This window comes from Pipra filicauda, unplaced genomic scaffold (genome assembly GCF_003945595.2).
Source record: "Pipra filicauda isolate LSUMZ 115617 unplaced genomic scaffold, ASM394559v2 scaffold21_size4447388_pilon, whole genome shotgun sequence".
NCBI lineage: Eukaryota > Metazoa > Chordata > Aves > Passeriformes > Pipridae > Pipra > Pipra filicauda.
Genome location: NW_024104332.1, coordinates 3,702,979 through 3,722,558, shown reverse-complemented (window position 1 = coordinate 3,722,558; position 19,580 = coordinate 3,702,979). Strand labels below are relative to the sequence as shown.

Below are 19,580 nucleotides of genomic sequence, written 5' to 3'. Positions count from 1 at the left end.
AAATATTCACCAGTTTCCAGCGAGACAAATGGCAACTGAAACTACTCACGCTGAACACTTAAAATGCCGCTGTCCTCCTGCAGCTACTTGGGTGACATGATGTTTGTTACTGTTGAAAGTTTAGATACAATTCTTCTGCATCCCAGTCATTTATTTTGTAGATCTGTGGATATAATCCTACCCTTTTCCACTCTCCCACTTAAAGGAAGATAGAACAGGCAGGTCCATTTCCCTTAAGCAGAGAAGTCTGTCGACAGTACTTGTTGCAGACTCTAAATATTTTACATTCCAACTATGCAACTATTCATCTTTGGTATAATGAGATCCAAGTTTAATGACTGCAATGTAAAATTACAATTTTCTGCTTTCCTATCTCATTTGGGTGTTTTCGCAATATCCATTTTTCTTCTGCTTAAACACTAAAGTAATTAAGATCATATCCAAGGCATTTTGATACTCTAATGAAAGTTAATTGGTATTAAGTTATTAATTCTAATCATAATAAATGTAGGAAAACTATTTCTTGTAATGCCCTCTTCTATTTCATTAGTTTCTAATTTTCAGCATTTTCATATATTGTTTAAAATATCCTGCTATATCTAACCCCATCACAGAACTTCAGGTGTAATTATTAATTGTGTACCTTGCATCTTGGAAAAGCCACATACAATTTTCTCTTTGACATTTTTTCATTAATTATTTTTACTGACATAAAATCGTGATCATTCTGTAATAAGCTGACTGGATAGAAAAAGAGAATTGCTACAGCAGCAACAAAATTTTTTAGAGGAAGTGCAGTTTATGTCGTGAAAACATGGCTTTGACAATACTGTACACTAATGACAGGGATATGCAGATATTCAAAAGACATAACTGCACCTAGAGCTCTGCTACAGTGGTTACATCATTTGACCTATGAATCCTGTCCAGAAAAGCATTATCTACCATTCTTCAGTGATAAAAAAGCACAAGGAATAAGAAATTACGAAAGTTGAAGACCTAAATAAATTGTTTATTCTACTGAAGTGAAGACTAATAGTACTAGGTCTTTTATTACAAAATCATTTTGGTTGGAAAAGACTTCCAAGATTGAGTCCAACCATTTCTAATTTTTTTTTTTTTTTGTGGCTGTTCATTTCACTTTAACGTTTCAAATTTAAACTACGTCGAGAACCATAAGTATGCACATGACAATAAAGTAAGTTTTAAAGCGGATGTAAAGACGTCACATCTCTTGGTAAAATAAACTCCCTGGAGTTCAACACTGCCCTCATGTCATGCAGAACAGCAGCTCCTCAGCCTGGTGCAAGGTCAGAGCTGCTGTGACTCCCTCCGACAGCAGCAGCCAACGCAAACAGCGGGCGTGCAAAGCAGAGCCTCTGATCCGCCAAAGGGAAAAGCTGCACGTGTGGAAAGTTGATATAAGTCAAAAAAACAAACATGTAACTATGAAGGGGATTACATACACAATTACTACGGAGAGACACAGCAAACATTGCTGTTTTGGGCGAGTTTTTGTGCAGAAAGGCTCAGGGTAGTACTTAGTGCCACGGTCTAGTAACCACAGTGGTAGTGGATCAAGGGTTGGACTTGATGATCTTGGAGGTCCCTTCCAACCCAGCTGATTCTATGATTCTATGATTCTATCAGTTAGGGGATGACAACAACCAGGCCACTTTTAAGGTTGCAGTCAGACTCTGTTATAAAAGTCACACTTTGATCGCTTTTGTTTTGCAGAAAGGAAGCAGGCCTCAAGTCAAGAGAACTAACTTAAAAGCAAAAGAGAACTTTTTTCCCTGCAGTATGGAAAATAACACAAGTATCTATTCTTAATTAAGGAACACAGGAAAGTTTAGGGTTGCCTTAAAATTTATTTATGTCTCTTCTCTGGGAACATTAAAACTGCCATGCCACTACATCAGAATGAGTCCAGTTTTGATACTATGAAGATTCTAAACTATCTTTTTGGGAAGAAAAAAAGTGTGACCTATATGCTTTCATTTGGAGTGACATAGTTATAAAAATACAGGATCACAAACAGATGTCAAAATTCTGGCTTCAGTAAGACAAGATTTCATATCCAGAGCGTACTGAAATATGTGGAGTCATTATCAATGCCTTCCACGGTATTAAGACTAGGGACATCAGCAAGATTTGGGGGAAAAAAAATCCCCAAACCAACAAAACACCAAAAAACACCGAATCCAAAACAATGACAAAAACAAAACAACAACAACAACAAAAAAACAAACAAAAAACCCAAACAAAACCCAACCAAACAGAAACCAACCAAACAAAAAATCACAAAAAATCCCAAACAAAAAAATCAAAGAAAACCAAACAAACAGCAAAGACACCCAAACCCTCATCATCTTACCCCATACACCAAACAATGCCAAAGCCAGGAAATTTCAAAATAACAAGTACCATGAGGAGCATTGGAAAGGAGAGAGAGAATTAAGATGCTTTTATATTTAAGAGTTTCCTTATGGGGCTCATGGCTCCTGGATTTTACTGCCATAAGAACAACTCTGCTCGTGTTTTCTCACAAAGAGGATTATCGACATAAATCATCCTGAGGGTGTATGTTCTAAGAGATAACAAGACATTACTAATTCTCTATTAAAAAGTCCTCTCCAACTGGCAGGAAAAAAAGGCCAGTTGTCTGTATTGCAGGGTTCTTTTAATTTCCAGTTAACTTTGTTAGGATCCTTTTCTAACAACAGTCAACTTACGAACTGCATTTTATCAACAAGCTTTCTTTAATTCCCAAAGATGTCTTAGGTATCAACAAAATCTCACTTTCCCATTAAGCTCTCCTTTGTCTGATCATCTCTGGAGATTAGTGTCAGAGAAACGATTTTTGTGTCTTTTGAAGAAAACACATTTCCACCCACAGCAATCTGCATTCAGAAAACTCTGTAGCAGAACACAGCTCACTTGCCCGTGGACAAAGAACATCTCTGGTATTGCTTTCCATCAAATTGATTTGATTTTCTGAACATGTCATTCTTCACTCACACAATTACCTTTTGAAATAAATCAGATAAAGTGTTGCTTTTTCCTCGCAACAAATAGAGAAGATACAGGAGTAGAATGTCATGGAACTGGAAGTGGAACAATACGAATATTTAGAAAAAAAAAATCAATGAGACTTGTTCAATACTTGCTTTATGAGTGCTTTCTGAGTCTTTAATCATTATTTCGCAGTGTAGTTACAAGTTATGAAATCAATGTGATATTTCAGTTAAAATCAAAACGTTACAAAACCCAAATAAGGTACTAACAGATATGTGTTTTCCTCTTAAAATGAAAAATATTGCAAAACTTAATGAGAAGTGTGCTTGAGGATTGAGGTGGAAATATCATCTAGATTTAATAATGTCTGCATATGCCAGCTAACCTCATAAAAGCTGTGCAAATTTATACCAGGTGTCCATAAAAATAAAGGGTATGGGTACCTCACAATCTCAGTTACGGAGTGGAGCAATTTTTCGCTTGCTTTGAATCAAATTACTGATAGTTCTAAATAATAATTTTTTACTGTGATCCAACAAAAAAAAAAAAAAGGGTAAATTTCTTAAAAAACAAACAAACCAACCCCCAACCAGCCAAACCAAACCCAACACATGCTATAGTGCACTGCAGACTCCTGCAACTATTCTGACAGACGCGAGAGCTCAAGGAGGCCCTGTAAGGTCAGAACCCACAATAAACAGGAGCACAACTGGAGAGGACACTTAGGCACATATCAGCCTTTTCTGGACCAGGAGTCTTCTAACCAGGCTGAGAACAGACTTCCTCTAGACAGGAATTCTCTATCCCTTTCTTCTACTCCAGAAGCTGCTAATGCTGTTGCTTCAACAGTTGCCTCCATCTTATCACCCTTTTCTTTATTCTGATTTTTTTTCCTGCACCTACTCACAAGATATGTTCTTCACCAAGACAATGAGATGTGAAATATGAAGGAGGTTTCTTTTTTTCTCTTAAAGACCACAAATGAGCAGTCACTGTTCAGTGCATTAAAAAAACCAACTCATAGCTTCAGCTTGCTGTTAAAACAGATGGCACAGTCACCGCAGCAAGTAATCCTCCCTCTAAAAATGTAATATAAAGCCAAGGTGTCTGGCAAGGCTGCACAGTTAAATGGTAATATACTCTTTGGTCAAAAATTCAGTTTGAGGACACACAGACAAAAACAAGTTCAAACCCTGGCAAGGAACTGAACGAGACTCAAATTTCCACTCCAAACTCCTGCTCGCTTTGTGGCAACACTAAGTAAAGGAAAATTGCAAACACAACAGCAGGGAATACTCATACAGGAACCTGATTCCTGGCTTCTTAAATAATATTTTAAAGTGCATATTAAGAAATAACATTTTTAACATTAAAAAATACAAAAATCTTACTAAGATTATTTTAATTAGTGTTTTTATATTAAGAAACACCGATCACAGAAGGACCTTATCCAGAACAGACCACCATGGAATCTTATTGAATTACCCTCGCAGTTTCAGCAAGTCACAGCTGGTTACTCAGTTTACTCTGAGTTATGCTGATTACTGCATGTTCCCTCCTCCTTTTAGCAAACTATTTCCTAAGTTGTTATTTAACTAAGATGCATTTCCTGTCAGCGGATGTCATTAGAGAAATTGAAACACTATTGCAGAATTATGTTGTAATTGAGATAAGAAAACATGAGTAAGACTTCTGGTTTTACTATGCAAAAATGCCATTATTATTCCACCACATTTCCCGAGTATTTGACATTTCCATATATCCAGCAGGTAGGATCGTTATTCATTGCCTTTGCTATTGTTCAAAAGAAGTTTCTGCCATTAATTTTAATTTTTAAAGTACTGTAAGCGTGCAGCCTGATGTTAAATTCCTTTGCACTCAAAATTTCCATCCATTTAGCATCCATTAAAAGGAAACAGCATCAAGCAGAAGAGGAAAACTGATTTGCTCTCCAGAAAGCCATCACATTCAGAACAAAGATCAATTGGTCATTAAAAATAGGAGACCTGCAAACCAGACATTTACTAAGTTTTTCTTCATTGTGTCATTTGGCAAAATCGTGTCTCTGCAGTTTTCAAATTAAAAACAAGATAGAATGTACTGCCTTCTGAAAGCATGAGCAGAATATAATTTCATATTTTCTTACCTTTGCATTATAGGGAATATAATGCTTTGATAAGGCTTCAGGAGTGTGCATCCATGTCTTGTCTACAGAAAAGCAAAATAAAAGAGGCACTGAATAGGTTATTCAATTGTTAATTTAACTATAATAGTATCCATCTGGAAAATAACAACCACCCTCCTTTTACTCTGAAAAGTATGTATGCAGTAGTTATTGGGGCTGGAGGGAGATATCTCACACCTTCCCAAACATTAGATGAAAGAACTTAGTTATTTCTCTTGGGCACATTCTCCATTTTAAGCGACTTAATTTATCATAAGAATTCCAACTCCTCCCCCCAAATGTATTTATTGGTCAAAGGTTGTTTGCTGTTCCTGCTTCAGATCAGTATTTTCTGCATCCTGCTGTTGGTTAAAGCACTGACTCTATGGTGTGCTTCTAAAGACTCTTTTTTTTTTAGGAATTATGTGCTTTTTCGGGTGAATTATCAAGACACAAGAAAAATTATCAAAGCTATAACTGATAGGAAAAAGCCCTTACAAGAAAGAGAAAGCACATCAGATTCACTGATTCACAAGTTCAGGTTTTCTTTAATCTTTTCTTACATACCTTAAATAAATTTGTTTACTTTTCTTTAATTTTCGCACCACAAGACTGTGCTATTCTCTTATTTTCCCACTGGATGTTTCATATGGTGACATGAGATTCTGTAATTATTCATCAAATACTCTTCCCTCCTTATTTGAATGCCCTTTCTGAATGTTCTACATAACTTAAGGTGGAATTCCAAATGCTAGAAAAAGCTTCTTTTTATTACAAGTCTAGAAAAGTTTTTTTTAAAGTTCTCTCATTTGAGAGTGTTTAAGAAAAAATAAAATATGTTCCAAAATACTAAATTGCATTACCACCCACATGAGAGATTCTGTAACATCAAGTAGTATTTTATATAGAACACACTGAATATTTAGTAGTATTTTCTAATTTGAGAGTATCCTGTTTTAAATTAGCATGAATTAAAAGTCACAAATCTGGAACTTTATTGAATTAAGTAATAGAGTAATAGCCTAAAGCAAAGTTCTACCCTTGGATATTCACAGACAATTCCCTTTGCCTTTATTGGGAATTGCAGTTTGAGCAATTACTAACTTTTTTGTTACTTATACATAAGAAGAATAAAATCCTTTGTCACTTCAAACCATTGAAGAGCAAAAGCCGTGGCACTTGTTGACACTAAAGCAACAACAAAATATTTTAGCATTTTAGAAGGAAGAAAACTGTTAAAACAAGATTTTCACCACAGTCACCACTCTGACAGGGTCAGAACAGCAAAGCTGGGGGAGATGTCTTGTCTTTAAGCAAATTTCATTCTAGATGACAGTAAGGTTCAGCTCCATTACTGAAGAGTGATATTATCACTTCTTAATTAAGGAAGAATGATTTGTCCATTCAGCAGCACCCAGGAGTACAGTTATGCACTGAAATGGCTCTTCCTTTCATTTGTGGCCTGTGATTGGAATACCAGAACCAAGAACTCATTTCCCAGAGTATTTTAAGACCTGAAACCTGATTTCTATTTGAACATGATATCAAAAGCTGCTCCATTTATTTCATGCCTAGTACTGACACAAACAAGTGAACGGGCTGTAGCTTCTAAAGCAATTTTATAAGCAGACAATTGATTCGACAGGTACCAGTGACACTAACTATTCCTTGCAAATGTTTCCTTCTTCCTTCTTCCCATCCCGGAGTAGGGCAAGTTCAAATCTGAAAAAAAATTATTAGTTTGGGAACCAAGTGAGAAATGCTGGTCTTAAGCATCTGGTAGTCTTTCCAGTGCTCTTACTAGGTACAAAGCCTGACTTTAAACGTTTCTGTGAAATCGTCAGGTTGCCCATCAAACTCCAACTGTAATGTTAGAGGGATTCCAGCTGGGAATAACACTGCCAGGCAAGTGTTGCCACAGCTCTTGGCAACCCTAGTTAGGAGGAAGGTTAGGAAATACGGATGAGCACTCTCAGCTCAAAAGGAAATCAGCAACTCAGCAGGGCAGCAAAAAGATGCCTGGATTTTACGATGTCTTGTGCTGCTGACTAAAATAGTGAGCCAGCAACCAGCATTTCCAACATCCAGATGTAGATCTGCAGACATTGAGACATAAAGTTTTCCACTAGAAGCCCGTTTCCTAGAGGCAAGTAATTATTGCAGTGGTGGCACTTCTGATAGAACTCTTAACACTAAACAAAATCAATATAAGGCAAAATTCATGGGGGTAGCAAAGACACACAAAAAATCAGGCTATTACAAGGAATGTCATTACCAGCGTTTCCTTCTGAATTGTAAGTTCTGATTTTGGACTTGTACCACCCTCAGCAACTGTTTGAAATACTGCTTAAAATTAGTTTGATTTCACAGCAGTTGAGAAATACCAGACATTTTGCTCCTAATAAACAGAAAAACATGAAAAAAGAAAACCTATAAAACAGATACTTGTTTAAATACCTGATGTAGATGTGGCTTGTGGTTTTCAAGGTTCCTCACTTTTTAATTTAATTTTTAAAGGGTTTTCACAGCTTAATGTTTAATTATTCATTCCGAAGCAACAAACGAAATATGAAACCTTACAATGAAAAGCACAGTTCATATTATTGTTTCATTAGTTACAGAGCAGCAGGAGTTCTAGGCACTTAACACTAAATAAAACAATAAGTCCTAAAGAAAGGGCCAAAAACTTAGATAAAACTAAACTTGACAACCACATGCATCTAATGTTAGCAGTAGCAGAAAGTGAAAAGAGATTCATGCTATCACGCTGGGTGAAAACCAGTTATTTTAGATTTTGTCTGAAGCTCTTAACCTAGGTTGCCTTTGCATTCACATTAAAGTTTAAACAAGAGCCCAGGTTTTTTTTGAGAATTGTAAGTTTGAGCCATTCAGAGTCCATCAAAACCTACGTGGAGCTTAGCTTGAATGAGGTATCAGAAATTCTAAGAAGTAAAAGCCTAAACATGTGGTGGTTTTGCCAAAGAATCCGGGTGCTGTGTGGTACAGGAGATGTAGAAAAGGGTCATTATTCAGATTTCAAGGGCACAGGATAAGCCACAGCCCTGCTTAAGCAGAATCAGTAATCCTGGCTGTAGTCTGCACACACCACCTCTTCACACGCATGGTGTGCTGACAGGCTTTGAGAGAGCCCCTGGAGCAGCAGCACAGCAGCCCACCTAGTTTTTAAGAGAATTTGACTTGGGTGAGAACTTCTCAGGTTTTGCCCCTGCCAGCACACACTAGTCTGCTCAGGGCAGTGGGAAAACTCCATCAAATTAACCCTGGCTTTGACAGATTGGATTGCAAGGGTGGAGGCAGCAGGAGGGACACTGCCATGGTCAGAGGATTGGTGCTGCTCAGAATTGAGACTTCACTCCTTTCTAACCCCCCTTCAATCACACCAGCCCCTTTCCACTCTAAATCTGCATTTCATATCAAATGCTTGGTCATCACACAAGCAGGGAGCCCCAGGTGTGAGCAATTCCTGAAGCCTCTTGAGAGCTGGGGAAGAGGAACGTGCTGACAAATCACACACTGACAAATCACACACTGAAGTCACCAGGCTTGGGGACTTCATAAAGTATCCAGCCCAACTGTGCTGCACTCAGAGGAGGATAACATTAGGTTAGATAACAGCCCAGCTGACCATTTATCTACCAAAAAGGAAAGAGATAACAGTGCCAAGAAATTGTTCTCCCTTTGAGATTAATTTCTCTGCCTGTGACTGCCCAGAGAGATTATAGAGTGGAATGTTCACACTGCAGTTTTAGTTAACTGCCTCCCTAAAGCCCCCTCTCATTATTAATTAATTAACATTAATTAATTAATGTTTCTAAAGCATTTATCAAATCATATGAGACCTAGTGGCCACTCACTTAACATGATGAAGAGAAAGGACACCAATGTGTCCTTTTTTTCAGTGCCGTGGTGAAAACACAGTGGTATCTAGAAGGTAGAAACTAAAGCCTTTATTCTTTACAGAATCAAAATCTCTTTGACATCAATGAATGTTTTTCTTGCTAACATCATGAAACTGTCTTTTCTTCCTGTTTTACAAAACTTGCTATGGAAAAAAGATCTTATGTGACAAATCAGTCTAACAACACTCTCCTGAAGAAGAGCTCATCCCACGAGATCAGTGTATCTGGGTATTACTGCCCCGGGGAACAAACAGCTTTTTTGCTTCAGTGTGTGTATATATGTACCTATATCTTTAATTTTTCCTAGATTATTTCTTTTTCTGTAAAGAAAACCTTCACCATGGGACATAAAAGAACTGTCACCCTTCTAAATTATTTCCTTTACTGTGCACTGCAGCAGAAACAGGTGGGTTCCCACAAGCCTCACTTAAAGCTGGTCAGACAACAAGGTAGAATCTGTCTTGATTACTGCAGGCTAAAGATGAACTGATAGGCTGAGCTGTGAGACTTAATGCTTGATACCTGGGTTTTCATCAGAATGTAATACCTAAATACTATTAACAAATATAAATATACCTGAATTATTGCCTAGTTCATCTGTAGCATTTGTTCCAGCCACCTCCTAGAGGAATGACTGAGTAAAGTCTGGGTGTCTAATAGCAGTAATTTATTAAAGTTATTACCAGGTTACTATCATTAAGCAATTGAAATTATTGCAGATTCTTTCCTAGGCACATATAGAGAAAAATATCCGTTAATATACATAGTTCAAAAATAGTTACTTTTGTTATTTCTTTTTCTTTTCTTCTTTTTTTTTTTTTTCCCCAGACATAAAATGTTCTTTGGAGATGTATTTATTCTTTGCCAAGCCATGAGCTGTATCTCCCTAGAGCAGAGTGATCTTTGCAGAACGTTTTGCCTTTCTGTGTCCTTCTCTAATAGTATTTAGGACCTGATGAAGGGTTTTAAAAAGCTGATTGCTACAATTGCAAAATGGTACCATAGAAAGCTGGGTTGGCACAGTTGTAAAATTAAAACAAGCCTTGTATTTGCATTTCCTCCAACACTAACATTTGCTGCATAACCTACACATTTTATGCTGTATATTTTTAAGATGTGGATTCTCGTATGTAGGTTTTGACAAGAAAGGAAAATAGGATGAAAATAATATGTTAGTGCAGTGATTAGCAAATCTTTGCTTTCACGCTTCTCATTTGTTGATGTTAAGAGGTTTTAACAAGTTCAGCTTCCTAAATCAAAGGGGAAAACAAGAAAAATAAATCTGAGCTATTTAGCTTCTAACCTCTCAGGTCTTCTTACCACAAGAAGAGCTACATTGTGTCTTTGATAAAAGCTTCTGGTTGAAGTTGAAAAAGAGATTACTGGCATAACATAATTTAAGTGATTGCATTTTCACAAGTTTTACTAAGAAGTATGTAGAGATCAAACCTCCAACTCCATCTTTCTCTTTTGTAGTCAAGAGTTCAGTGAATTATTCCAATAAATAAATTTGGAAGAGTATCAATTAAACTTGTAAAAATATTTAAAAGGCAAGTTTTTAAAGAACTTACTGTTACAGTAAGAACATTACATAGGTGCAGTAAAATAGAGGAAAACAACATAAATAATCATCTTGGTACAGTTAAGATATAATTTTAATTTTTTAATTGCAGAATATTGAAATAGTGTAACAGAGAAGATTAATTGGAGCTTTTTTAAAGTGCAAAGTGGAAAGAAAAGAGCAACCAGTCAGAACAACTACAGTATGCACATCTGTAGCTTCCTCTTGCTTCTGTGACTAAGGTACACCCAAATGGTTACATTTCACACAACAGTATTTTCCTAAGTGTCCTATTTTGGATGTTCTTTGCAATTTTCCAACACCTTTATAAGACAAATCCCTATGAAACCTGGAAAGGAGCTCCTTAGATTTTGCAGAAGTAACAAATAGTTCGTGTTGTAAATATCATTATTAACCTGCCGAGAATATTCTTTAAAGCAGGCAATAGATAAGATTACTTCTGCGATACTTTTTTGAAGATAACACAGATAAAGTAGGCAACAGGAAATTATTATTATTATTATTCATGGGAAAGGTTTGGGAAGGTTTGGGAAGGGGAAGGGGAAAGGGAAAGGGAAGGGGAAAGGGAAAGGGAAGGGGAGGGGCCGGGACAAGGGGAAATGGGACGGGGCCAGGGGTAAGGGCCGGGGCCCGGGACAACGCCAGGGACAGTCCCGGGCAGGGCCACGGGCCAGGCCAACACGGGCACCAGGGCACGGAAAGGGCAAGGTCCGGGCACGGGCACGGGACCGGGCCCAGGTCCGAGGCAGGGCCCGGGACAGGGCACAGTTCCCGGTCCCGGTCCAACGGGCCAAGGACAATGAAGGGACCCCACGGGACCATGGCCCGGAACCATGTCAGTCCAGGCAAGCCTTCCAGCCCGTCAACTTCACCTTCGCCTTCGACTTCACTTTCCCCTTCCATGTACGCCCTTCACGGCCCTTCCCTCCCTGCCTCTGCACTTAACCCTTCCCGGGCACAGCTGCCAAGGCCTTCCCTACGCCCTTCCCGAATGACCCTGCCCACTCGTGAACCCCTGGCCACGTCCCTTCCCCTCCGGCTTATCCTGCATCAATGCCCCCCCTGAATCCAATTTGACACTTTTCTCCAGCCCATATCCTCAGTTTGTCTTCCCCTCTAAGCCATCACTGTATCCTTTCTTTCATCCGCAATTCGTAGCTGTCCTCTTCTTGCTTTCGTTACGCTGTCAATATCCCCACCACCATAAATATATGTACAGTTGCATAAAAATGTTTGCAAACACACGCTGCAGGACCAACTACTTCCTTTTCCCACCAACAGAATACAATTTGGTCCTTGCCAAATGAGGATGGTAACCCTGCAAGTATCCTTGCTGGCACACTTGAAAGGGTGCCCCATAGCCTAAGGAGAACAATATAACAGTGCAGATGATACCTAAAAAAAACATCTTCAGAAATCAATCCAAAAAAGGGACTTGGTGTCTGAATACTGGTTTTCCACAAGACCCCGTATTTAGAAACCCTAAGAGCAGTGTTTGGAACACACAAGACCTCTTTGTGGAGATATTACAAAAGTAAGAAGGTTTTTGGGACAAGTGAGACAAAAAAGCCTTTTTCCACCAGACTTTGATCTCCAAAAAATTCTTATAAAAAAAAATAATCTTGCAAACATCAAGCAGCAGCTTTTTTGAGGTGGGGGCAGAGAAGGAGATTTAGACCTAGTCTTGGTTTTGGTTTTTTGGTTGTGGTTTTTTGTTGTGGTTTTTTTGGCTTTTTTGTTTTTTGTTTTGGGGGTTTTGGTTTGTTTTTTCTTGTTTGTTTTCGTTTCTTTTCTTTTTTTCCTTTTCTTTTCTTTTTTCTCCTGGAAGGCAATGAGTTCCCCTATGAAAGGATGAAGTGCATTCAGAGGAACGTCTGAAGACCACAATCTGGAAAATTGTGACTACCTACATGCCTTTAGCATTGTGTGAGCACCTGCTCAACGATTTTTATCACTATTCATAATGTGGAAGTCCAGCACACAATAGCCTGTTTGCTTAAATCCCTGATGTGAAATATACTTTCTGACAGGATGAAATAATTTACTTTAGGACTGCACTTATCCCTGTCACTCTTTTGGGCCTTCACCTGTTGTCTGCTCATTCAGAGAAAAAATAAAACATTTGTCATCTCTGGAATGCAGCATATGTTTATAATAAAAACAAAGATCATATTATAGCCAGGTCATTCACATAAAAGAGCATCCTAAAACCTTTGATTGCAGTGCTTTTATATGTCAGCCCCTGCCCATTAAATGCATCTGTCTACACTTCCATAAATGAGACTCATAAAAAGCCATTGCACAGAAATGTTATTGCTGAAACCCATGATTTAAAACAGGCCATTACTTCAGTATATTCTATTTAGCACTATAAAGACCATCTACATCTCGTGGGCTGGTAATTGGCACCAATTACCAACCTTACGAACTGCTATCATATGGAAAACTAAACCCAGAAAATGTAGATTCCTACCAACATTGAACTTCATGCAATAAGCAAACTAAGGCTGACACTCATTATGGGGTGAAGGAGGACCATCGATGTGCAATAATGAAAAAACTAAATTTAACTGTTACATCCTCCACCACCTCACTGACTTCACACATTGTAATTCAGTACTAAATTTAGCCCAAAGTAGACATATATACCTATATTTTGGCACTATTTTGAGTCACTCAAAAAATTTCCATCTTTGGCTCACAGCATGTTTGGATGATAGTAATTTCCTATTTAGATATGCCTTTGTCTAGAAGGAACAGTAGTTTTGTTCCACATTTCTGATGAGGTAGAAGCCAACAAATACTAGTTAATTTTTGTTTACCTGTATGCACCAGTCCTTAAACTAATGGCTTTGAATGGAAGGATGCAGAATCACTAAAATGTGCCAAATGCATCCGTGAGAGACACTTCCATTCATTAAAAAACATAAGCAAAACAAAACCCCCATAGTTAATGTTCTCTATTTTGTTTATGCAAATAAATCACATCACACAATCACATATAAATTAAGGACAAACAAGTTATTCAGTTTAGATACAAACACACTAAGAATAAGAAAAAAATTATGTCACAATATAGCATTTACAAACACCTCTTACAGGAGAATTACATTAATAATTACAATAATATCCCTAAGCTACTTAAAAGAGAGACTGAATTTCTCAAGATGTAAACATATTTTGAACTGATCTCCATCTGCACTACAGACTTTTTCCACTACAGCATTTCAAAGTGAGAATGCTGCCACACCTGACCTTAAGGGAAAAATTAAATGAAAAATAAAGAGGACTCTTCAAACCTCGTGACCCAAATCTGGCTCACGTACAAAAGCAAGCTCACGATGCTGTGGTAGGTAGAGAAATGTTTTCACAACCTATGTCATAACAGGAAAGCAACAAGAACATATCTAAGGTTGTTCATCAATTTGGTTTTGTGGGAGAAGGAAAGAGATCCTTAAAAAAAAAGATAATCTATCTTTTCAATGGAGTTTACTGCACTCATTGCTCAATGAATGAGAAACAACGTTTGGTTTTGTACAATTTGTACAGTCATATAATAAATCTGCAACGGACAATTTTCTCCATAACAAGTATTTTTCAGTCCAGCCAGCCTGTATTGAAGTCAACAGAGGGGCTATGTTGCTTTAAACTAAGTTTTTTTCATATTGAAACGTGCAACTTCAGCAGGTGCCAATGTCAGCTTTAAACCTGAAAACATCTTTTTTGTTAGTATAAGTTCATAAAGTTTGTTTCCCTGTTATACAAGCTCATGGATAACAGATGAGAACAGACATCATAACATGGACTGCTAAAAGATTCCATATATTTATGATTACTTGTTTAAGTACTTCCTGAAACAAGTTGAATTGGTTTAAACTTTACATTTTTCATTGCTGTTATTAGGATGAAAGACAGACAGCTTGATTTTATTCAATTTGAGATTTAAGCATATCAATTAAGCCTTCAACTAAAATGGCTATCAGGAAAGTAAAAATAGTTAAAGGGGAAATATAAACTGTCCGTGTTGGTCCTGCTTTGTGTGAAATCTCAGGTTGCACCAACTTTTTAAGGCCAGAGCACTTAGCACCTTGTCAGGTAAGTGGCTATGACCCTCAAAAATAAACTTACACTGAGTACTAGTTCTAGATACAATATTTGTAGTAAAAAACTTTGCTGCAAAATGATGTCCTGGTAATACTGAAAGTGGGGGGTCTGTGCTCTAAAGATTTATGACAAACCTGCTGTTCCCACAACACATCTCCCAGCAAACACTCCATGTCACATATCTAGGGGAAACTTTTGCATGTAAAGAATCAAGGCTAATTTTAAAAAGAGCTCCCTTCTACTCTTAGCAACTCACATTTCATTGCAATTCTTTTGTGAAAGCACAAAAAAATAAAAATAATTTTAAAAAAGGAAAGAAAGAAAAAGAAAGAAACCTTGATTTTAGTGCTTCTCTTCTTTCTCTGTTTACCAGTGTTTGTCAATTATATAATTTCCTGAACATTTAAGAGGAAAGTTTTGTTCTTGGTGGCACAAGAACTCGTCAGCATGTACAGCACAGTCTAAGTCACTTCAGCCACCAGCTTGTCCCGTGCAAAAAGATAAGGAGCTGTGGAACTAGGAACTATCTCCTCTATAGGGATCACATTAAAAAACTCATATAGACTGACCATGAAAATGAACATTAGGGGACATTTATTCTATAAATCTGCACAATTTAGATGTGTCTGTTATGAAAGTACCACCTCTACCTCTACTTAAATGCCCCTCACAATCCTGTATATTTGAAACCATTGCTTTTGTAGCTCCAAGGTAACAGGGTGGTGTGAACTTGTACTTTGCAAAAACCCTCCCAGTACAGCAACCCAGAGAGTGGTTTGGATTTAGACAGAACTGCTTGAGAAATCAGAGCTTTCCCATAGGCAACTCCTCAAACCATCCACGCTCTTGTGGGCAGAATAAACCCACAATTAACTCCACTAAGCACAGATATGGAAATTGTTGTATCTCTGAGGTCTGGAAGAAAAATCAAATATAATAAAGGAAGTTCAGCACCTGTTTGAACCTGTTCTTAAAGGCAGTTATTAGACATGAACATTGATAGAGCCAAGCTCTTCTGAACTTCAATTTGCATGAAAAATATGTAGTTTTCACTTATTCTTGACAATTGCTTAACTGAAATTTGGATTTTCCTTAGGATATGAGAATGGAAATGTCATGTGCATCTCTATGAGTAAAATAAGCAGATGACAGTATTCAATTCTTCTGGCTGTTCAGGGTCTGAATCATTATCAAGAATCCACAATAACTGCATTTCATTGTGCCTGGCAGTTTTTATATGATGCTTTTTGTTTTTAATTGGGATAAAGAGAACAGCACACCAAAGTGACTGAACAACAATGCAAATGCCCTTGAATACAACGAAATTCCAAAAATTTAGGTAAGGTCAGAAAGAATTTTGTCACGATGAAATGAAAACAAAGGAATGAATCCAGAGCCTTCAAACGATCCCAGAAAATTGAGGATACAGCTTCACAATTTGACCATAAAGGCACGATGCAGACACTGCAAAGGGCAATAAGAAATAGTGAAAGAGCATTTTAGTGCTCTGAGTGCAAGTGAAAACACTGAGGGAATATCCCATGAAACACAACTGGTCTGTTGCTGAAACATGGGAGGCTGAGTTTCAAACATTATCAGAAGGAATTATTAAAAAAAAAAAAAGGAAAAAAGTTATAGGGTCTCCTAGATAAAACAATCTACACACCCCAAGTTTCTTTCCCAGATAAATCAATCCAGAATTAAAAAAAATGTTGGAAATGATCTCTCAGATGATCTGGAAGAAGCTTGGCAGCTGGGAGCTACAGCTCCCTTGGCAGAGGTGTTACAAACACCAACACAAGGAAATACAGCAGAGAAGAGCACAGGCTGTGGATTTAACTTATTTCTTTGTGCTGCTGGGGTATTAAATGATCTTTCATCCTGTTCTGTATCCTTTGGGAATAAGTGTATCTTCCTTTTCCAACACCTGCTGACATTCTGGGCTTCCCTTCCCTTGATTTATCTGGCTTTAAAAAATGAATGTACTACACGAGGGGGGGTGCTGCCATTGCACGTTGTTCTAAGGGAGGGCAGATTCCTTTGATTTCCAGCTTTGACATCCATGCCAAAGCAGAAATTCTTTTTACATAAGCAAAAATATTTACACTTAGTCCCACTGAGGTTACACCTAGTTATTAACACAGGGGCTTCAGCTCAGTGTGTATCACACTCAGTGATCTTTAGATGAAAATATAAGAAAAAAAAAAAGGGATGAATGCTGAGTATTTTCTACCTTACAAACAAATGAGAAAAATAGCAGTAAAGCTGACAGTAAAAACAGCTGCATCTCTGATGCTCCATCTAAAGACTTAAGTTTAATCATAAATAGACCATGAAAAGAGAATAAGCAAGCCAGAGGAGCAATATATATAAAACTCTGAATATTTACTGGCTCAATATTCTTTTGGAAATCATACCATTTCGGATTGCCACAAATGCAGAATAGCTTCTTAAAGCTAAGAAACATTCTGCTGCATGAGATATTTCAGGTATATTAAAAACAGTTTTCTAAAATAGCTTCTCCAAGAATAAGAATCCAGTGAATATATATAATACAGAAGTCACTAACACTTTGGAAGTTCTAAAACCCTCCAGCACGTCCTTTGGTGTATGCAGGCAAAAAAAAAAAAGTTAATGTATTCTATAAATATATTTACATGTGTGTGTGTGTGTACACACATCTTGCAACAAAAAAAACCCCAAACTGAAATTCAACATAAGCTTTAGAGTTCAGAAAGCTCTGTAACTGCCAAACAAGAATCCTTTGCTCTGTACATCTTATGGAAGGCTGCTTGTTCCTACCTATTTAATTCAGTGCAATTATTAAGTGCTTCATTGTATAATTCTTAATATTCTAAAGAATTTTTACAGGGCATTTATGTCTCCAGGGAATATAAGCTAAATTACTTACCTTTCTTTCTGCTAAAAGCACGATTCATGTTGAAAAATCTATCCAGTCAATGACGCTTCTGGGTTTGGTTTTTCCCTCCCCACTTTAACCTGCAGAACAAAACACACAGGAAAATAGAAAACTCCATTATTGTATTTGAAGTTCTCATTATCTTCACATTAAAGACAACGCAAATGACCTTAAGAATTCTGAAATAATTGTGAGAAATAAAAGGAGGTGTGTTTTGCTGAGGATTCAATACTGAAAAAATTGCCTTCTATCAGGGCTATTACCTTCTTGCTCCATTTACATCAGAGTGTACAGTAATTTCTGTATTTTCTTCACTTAAAAAACCTGATACACTTGTATTCTTATCTTAATTTTTGATTCACAATATTATCCTATAATTTTATTCTTCACCAACATTTCACAGCCAAAAATATAACATTCAGTACATCTTAAGCTGTAAAAACCACCCCAATCCCATAGTAAAGACTTTCCTTTTGCAACTACTTGTAAAGATACTCCCACCACTGCTTTTCATCCTGCTCAGATCTTCCAGCCAAAAGCTGCCCTTCCTTTCTCTTCCCTCCAAGCAGTCCAGTCAAAGGAAACAAAAAAGAGGTGGAGGGGAAAGGGAGGATAAAAAAAAAAAGAAAATCAAAGCACTTGCTATCAGATTGTCTTTGGAAATCAGTTGGAATGTTACCTTTGCTTTGAAAAAAAACAAAACCTAAGCCAGTATTTCAAATTACATGACAGATGACTGACAAATTCATTTAAGATACTTTATGCAGCTCATGAACGCTTCTTGTGGTGCTTGACCATCATTTTCAAGTAATTAAGTTCAATAGCAATTAAGGCAATCCCAATTTCCATGTATATATTTCTCAGATTGGAAGACGTGGGCAATTACAGCTGAAAAAAAAAGCACCAAAACCTCCATTTGATTTTCAAGTACTCACTGCTGTGGCAGGACTTCCTTTCCATGCAGTCCTGTGTGAATGAAAGAATAATCCCTGTTTACCTAAACTAGCAGAGGATCCTCGATGTGCAACCAACCATTTGCCCTTTAAAGTACAGGTACCAGATCATTTTTGTTTTACAGCTTTTACTGAGCACTTGAGAAGGGAGAATACCATGCAATAAGTACAGGTAGAAGTTATCCACCTCATTGCCATCTCATTATTTCAATACAGAGTCCACACACTATGCATTTGGTACACTACATAACAGTGTAGCTAAAGACTGCAGAAGCCTTACACACTCCCACAGCCATTCCTGGTGCCTGCCCTCACTCTTCCCAGTGATATAAGGGAAACTGTGGATACACAGAGGTCACTGAAAGCAGAAAACACTCCTGAGGGCTCTGAAGTCCTAGGACTGGTTTTAGCAGCATCCCTGGAACGCACAGTGGCATTCCTGGGGTAGTTCCAAGAAGTATTAGTTTCACCAAAAGCTGCCAATGCAGAGGAGTTCTCACAGGGAAGGCACGGAATAGGACTTTCACCAGTGTAAGTGAGGATAATTAATTCAGTTTAAATGAAGTAACAAGCTGTGCAGAACATCAGAACCACAGCTTTTCAAGCAAGCGCAAGTGTGTTAACTTACTGGTTCACAAGGAACACAGGCAGCCTATTAGATAAATTTAACAAATACAAGCAGTGGCAGAAGGCTGTTCACCTTCTTCATGAACTATCACACTCAGTTTTGAGCAAAAAGAGCTTGCTTTCCTCTCTCAGATACCTCCAGCAGTTGCCTTACAAGCACTGGACCAAAGGCTTTAGTTCTTTCCACGATGGGATCATGACATGCCCTCTTTCAGAAAGCTTTTTTTTCTTGGTGTATTCCTATCTCATCCAAGAGACTACTAAGGAACATATTTGAGATGGTTTACTGCAT

The 19,580-nt window shown here is 37.6% G+C and overlaps 1 protein-coding gene across 7 annotated transcripts in view; it reads right to left on the bottom strand.

Annotated features, from left to right (window-relative positions):
- GULP1 (GULP PTB domain containing engulfment adaptor 1) overlaps positions 1 to 19,580 on the bottom strand; it is a 128,660-nt gene that overhangs the window by 60,727 nt on the left and 48,353 nt on the right. For all 7 annotated transcript variants that reach the window (XM_039381368.1, XM_039381371.1, XM_039381370.1 and 4 more), the window contains exons 2-3: positions 17,700 to 17,788; positions 5,165 to 5,226 (exon numbers count right to left, since the gene is read on the bottom strand). In XM_039381368.1, the coding sequence (XP_039237302.1) occupies positions 5,165 to 5,226; positions 17,700 to 17,727 (90 nt within the window). In that variant the 5' untranslated portion in view covers positions 17,728 to 17,788. The remainder of the gene's footprint in view (positions 1 to 5,164; positions 5,227 to 17,699; positions 17,789 to 19,580) is intronic.